The sequence below is a fragment of the Oratosquilla oratoria genome, chromosome 15, assembly GCF_046742065.1.
Source record: "Oratosquilla oratoria isolate Oo_2021 chromosome 15, ASM4674206v1, whole genome shotgun sequence".
Lineage (NCBI taxonomy): Eukaryota > Metazoa > Arthropoda > Malacostraca > Stomatopoda > Squillidae > Oratosquilla > Oratosquilla oratoria.
Window position 1 is genome coordinate 13044145 of NC_134791.1, and position 4536 is coordinate 13048680.

At 46.5% G+C, this 4536-nt stretch overlaps 1 protein-coding gene across 4 annotated transcripts in view; it reads right to left on the reverse strand.

Annotated features, from left to right (window-relative positions):
- LOC143033299 (TWiK family of potassium channels protein 18-like) overlaps positions 1-3211 on the reverse strand; it is a 25023-nt gene extending 21812 nt beyond the window's left edge. Inside the window, exons 1-2 of one of the 4 annotated variants that reach the window (XM_076198569.1) lie at positions 2940-3210; positions 443-1927 (exon numbers count right to left, since the gene is read on the reverse strand). In XM_076198569.1, coding sequence (XP_076054684.1) covers positions 570-1745 — 1176 coding nt within the window. In that variant the 5' untranslated portion in view covers positions 1746-1927; positions 2940-3210 and the 3' untranslated portion in view covers positions 443-569. Of the gene's footprint in view, positions 1-363 lie in introns of all 4 variants that reach the window. The other 3 variants (XM_076198570.1, XM_076198571.1, XM_076198568.1) reach the window with 3 other exon arrangements.
- Positions 3212-4536: the final 1325 nt, after the last annotated feature.

The following is a 4536-nucleotide window of genomic DNA, read 5'->3' on the forward strand; positions in this document are numbered from 1 at the left end:
ATCAAGTTACCTTACAGTATGCAAATATATAGGTACATATATATATATATATATATATATATATATATATATATATATATATATATATATATATATATAATTATATAATATATATATATATATATATATAATTATATATATATATATATATACACACACATGTAAATGTGTGTTTATACATATTCTCACATTCTCATGAATATATATATATATATATATATATATATATATATATATGTGTGGGTGTGTGTGTGTGTGTGTGTGTGTGTGCGCATATATATTATCACATTCTCATGAACTTATATATATATATATATATATATATATATATATATGTACAGTATATATTTAACTGTGGCTTACTCTGCGCCAATGACCCTCTCGTATTTTAATATTTTGAGTATGTGCCCATGGCATCACCTTGCACCGAAACGACTCTCACCTCGGCCTTCCGTGAGACTTGCCGCAGTCGCGCTGTCACCTCAAGAAAGTCCCACTGACATGGTTCTCCTAGATTAGCTGTGTCTTTTGTTCCCAAGGAGTGGTAGGCGGCATTGTTCTGGTCTATTTTACCTTCGCCTGATCGACTTTCGTATCGTTTTGGATCTCGGGTGCGTTATTTTGGGCACTGGGGGAGGCACCTGCTCCTCCACGTAGAGACCCAGCCGAAGGCCACACACGAAAAGCTTCTCTTTGAGGTCCTGCTTCAGCGTGCGAAGCCTAAGCATGATTTCCTCCTTCATGAGCGTGTAGCACATGGCGATGAGTCCCATGCCTATCAAGAGGTACATGAAGTTGATGATGAGCTTGAGATGGCTGTCCTCCGTGTCGCCTGAGTTGCCGGAGCCCGGCACGAAGTCGCCGATGCCGATCTTGGCCAGCGAAGTGAAGGAGAAGTACCACGAGTTGAGGTACGTCCAGTTCTCCCACTCGGCGAACATGATCGTCCCCGTGACCATGTAAAAGATCATGACCCACATACACGCCGTCGACGGGACGATGATGGTCGGCTCGCCGAAGCCCTCGTCGCTGTCGTCATCATCGTCATCGTCGTCGTCGTCGTCGTCTCCGTTCTCCAAGTCCATCCCGTTGTTTTTCTTGCGGTGGATGCAGCTGTACATGACACGGTAGAGAAGCTTGAATGACTTGGCGAAGACCTTCCCCATGTTCATGAAGTAGACGATATAGAGGGGGATGCCGAAGACGGCGTACACGATGGTGGTGATCTTCCCCAGCTCGGTCTTGGGAGTCATGTGCCCATAGCCGATCATGGTGAAGACGCTCAGGCAGAACATGAGGGACGCCGGGAACGTCCAGATCTTAGATAAGTCGCGGCCGTCGTAGCCCTTCTTGACGATCTTCACGAAGCTCAACTGGTAGTCGAGGAGGTTCTTACTGATGTTCCCGTACCAGTTCTCCTTATCCAGGATGTTGAGCTTCTCGGTGACGTTCCAGAGGTTCTTGATGGTCATGTTTCGCACTTCGACAGTCATGTTCGAGAGAGTGTAGTCGGGTACGCTCTCGATGGCTATGAAGGCAAAAGAGCCCATAATGGCGTAGGACACCACGAGGCCCCCCACGCCCACCTGGGTGCACATGAATGAAGCGAACTTCCTGCAGCAGTTCTTGCACCTGATCCTCGACTGCTGCGAGGAAGAGGACGACGTGCCGTAGGACCTCTGGGAGGAGCGCATGGAGACCACGCCATGGGACCTCTGCGAGGCCCTTCCTCGCTCCACTGCCATTCTTAGATCGTGTCACAGTCCTTGCTTTGGGAATCAAAGGGAAGCCGGTTGGGCATGAAGTAGCTATATGGCAATCAGGACAGAATCCCTTCTTCACTTGGTTACGGTTTTCAAAATTTCCATTCTATCATACCTACATTGCTCAACACCTTTTCATTTGAGTCATATAGAAAACGTTAAAGCTGTTGGCAACATTGGAAGAGCATTACACTACACGTTATTTTTAAAAGAATAACACAGAATCATCTTCACTGACTTCATGTTAATTAAGAATAGTTCACGCACACCACATTGAACAGGCTAGTTCCACAATCCAATATCCAAGTGTCACCTCAACACCACATTTTTTGTCTTCACGTAGTAAAGCTTTCTTTGTTCCCACACACCGGTTTTCTGGCTTGCATCTGTGACTTTTTTCTTCTCCGCACATCGCACTACAGATCACTAAGTTCTACTTCATTAGTTTACTAGTTATTACTCTCTTATATTACTTCTCTTATGAGTGGTTTAGAATATCACCTATCACTTCGCTTACTCTCCCACCCTGTCATCACAGGCCTGAAATAGAAACTACCAGTAGGTAACACATCCATCCGAGTCACTCCAAAATCCAGTCTTTTTGTTTACTGTCTTTTCTCCACCCAATTCCACCCTCCTCCTCCTCCTCCTGCTCCTCCTCCTCCTCCTTTCCGTCCTCACTGGACAGAATTCCACTCAAAGTGTTTTTGTTGTCAGTGTTCCCACTAACGTAAACAAAGAACCTCTTTACACGACCTCCTTCAAGATTTCCTGTGACAGGACCTTTTGCGTGCCACCGAAGATAATCGAAGGCCTTCTTCTTGATAACGGTTCTCGCGGTCACTTGCCCGTTAGCTGACCGGATGGAAAGCGAGGGGAGTCTCGCGCATGTGGTGCGGTGCTTTGAGATGTCCAGGAGACTGAAGAGGCTGAGGACCTGTGAGTGTTAGCTATCCATGGGGAGGGATGACTTCGAGCTCTGGCAAAGGAGGCCTACGCGACGCGACTGAGTCACAGAACCTTTCCTGGCTATACTTGCACTAAACACATATTTCTGTTCCTTGCTCGTGGGTGGCGGGGGACCGCAAGTCTCTCTTAGTCATATTCCATCTATTTAAAGCACAAAAAGAGTATGAACGACACTGTGTCCTGATGTGAACCACATGCACGAGGGACCTTTCTTGCGCCAAGGCTCTCTGCCTGTCGCAGTGAACACGGGTAGCAGCACCCGGGCGCGCGGGCAGGCGTGCGGGCGGGTGTACAGGGAAAGCTCAGCCGAGTGAGGCCAGAGGGCTTGAAGAGGTGGCGCCCCTACGCTGCACGTCTTTGCCACACACTACAGACCCTCTTCCCCTTTCCTCCTCCTCCTCCTCCTCCTCTTCCTCCTCTACCTGGCCAGACCCTCGTGCCCCTCTTCCTTTCCTTCCATCCACCACCACCACTTCCACCTCCTTCCCTCTCCTCCATCTCCCCTTTTTTCCCCTCTTTTGTATGTATTTTTTTGTGTCGTCTCCCGTTAGCTTGGCAAAGTACACATGGCCATTCTGCCTGGAGGTCACAGGACGAGAAATTCGCCATTGTTCTTGAGACGGAGACACATCCCCCTCTAACTTGGCACAGTTGTCCCCCTCTTCCCCCCCCCCCTCCCCTCTTACCCGCTCTTTCTTTCCCCCTTCCCCCTTCCCTCTCTACCCGCTACCTCTGGCATGGGGCCAAGGGTTCTTCCTCACCTCTCAATACCCGCTTCCCCTGCTCTCCCCTCATTCAGATATGCTCATACGCTCCCCCCATTCCTCTCCCCCCATCCCGTTTTCTCCATCACCCCCGGTTTCTTCCGTCGTCACGGAGGTTCTTTTACTGACGTTCATTAAGAATCCGTCAAAAGCTTTTCAGTGTCAACATGTGATGTATCATCAACAACTAATCAAAATATACTCCGGTGGGTTCATGGAGTGGCTGGGAACGTCTTGAAAAAAGGCGCTGTGAAACGCTAAACACATATACAGATGTATCTCAAAGTGGCTGGGACAATTTGGTTGTAAAATGCCCGTGTGTAGGAATACTAGTATTATATAAACTTAAAATGAATAAGAAATCCTGTTTTTCGTAGTGAATAACGGAGTCGCTTTTCTGTAATTTTGTTTTTACCACATATTGAGTCTACTCACCAATAGATGTTTGACTTTTTTAGACCTCTGAACTGCTTTTATTAAATCCCTAGAACGCATTAACTTCAGGTGATTTTAGTCAGCCTTGGGAAGAAATCATTTATTACTACAGGGTTCGTGATTCTCAATGAATCATCTAATAAGATACACATGCTATATGTGAACAGATGTTTACTTGAATGACACATCCTCGACAGACATTCCCCTTCGAGACTTGAGATCCGTCCTTGGGAAAGAAGGGAAAAGTTGATGCAGGGAAAGGCGCTCTCCACATCAGAGTTCAAAAAATGCGTGATGGAACCTTAAATCTTCAAGACACTTTTTGAAGGTTTCGTTGAGCCTTCAGGACCCAAATCTGACGATGAGTCTTTGAGTCTCGTTTATTGCCAGAGACCTTGAAGGGGTAAAATCTCAAGTAGATCAGAGATTTACGATACTGAACTGACGTGTGACTAATTAGTCTTAGATTCCACGTTGATGGGGTCATTACGCCTCTTGCATTTCAAATCGTTTCCTATTGATCATTAAACCAAGGTGATACAAGAATGTTTTAGTCAGAAACCGCTAAAGGGTGTCCAATCCCTTATATAAACACTATGACTCAC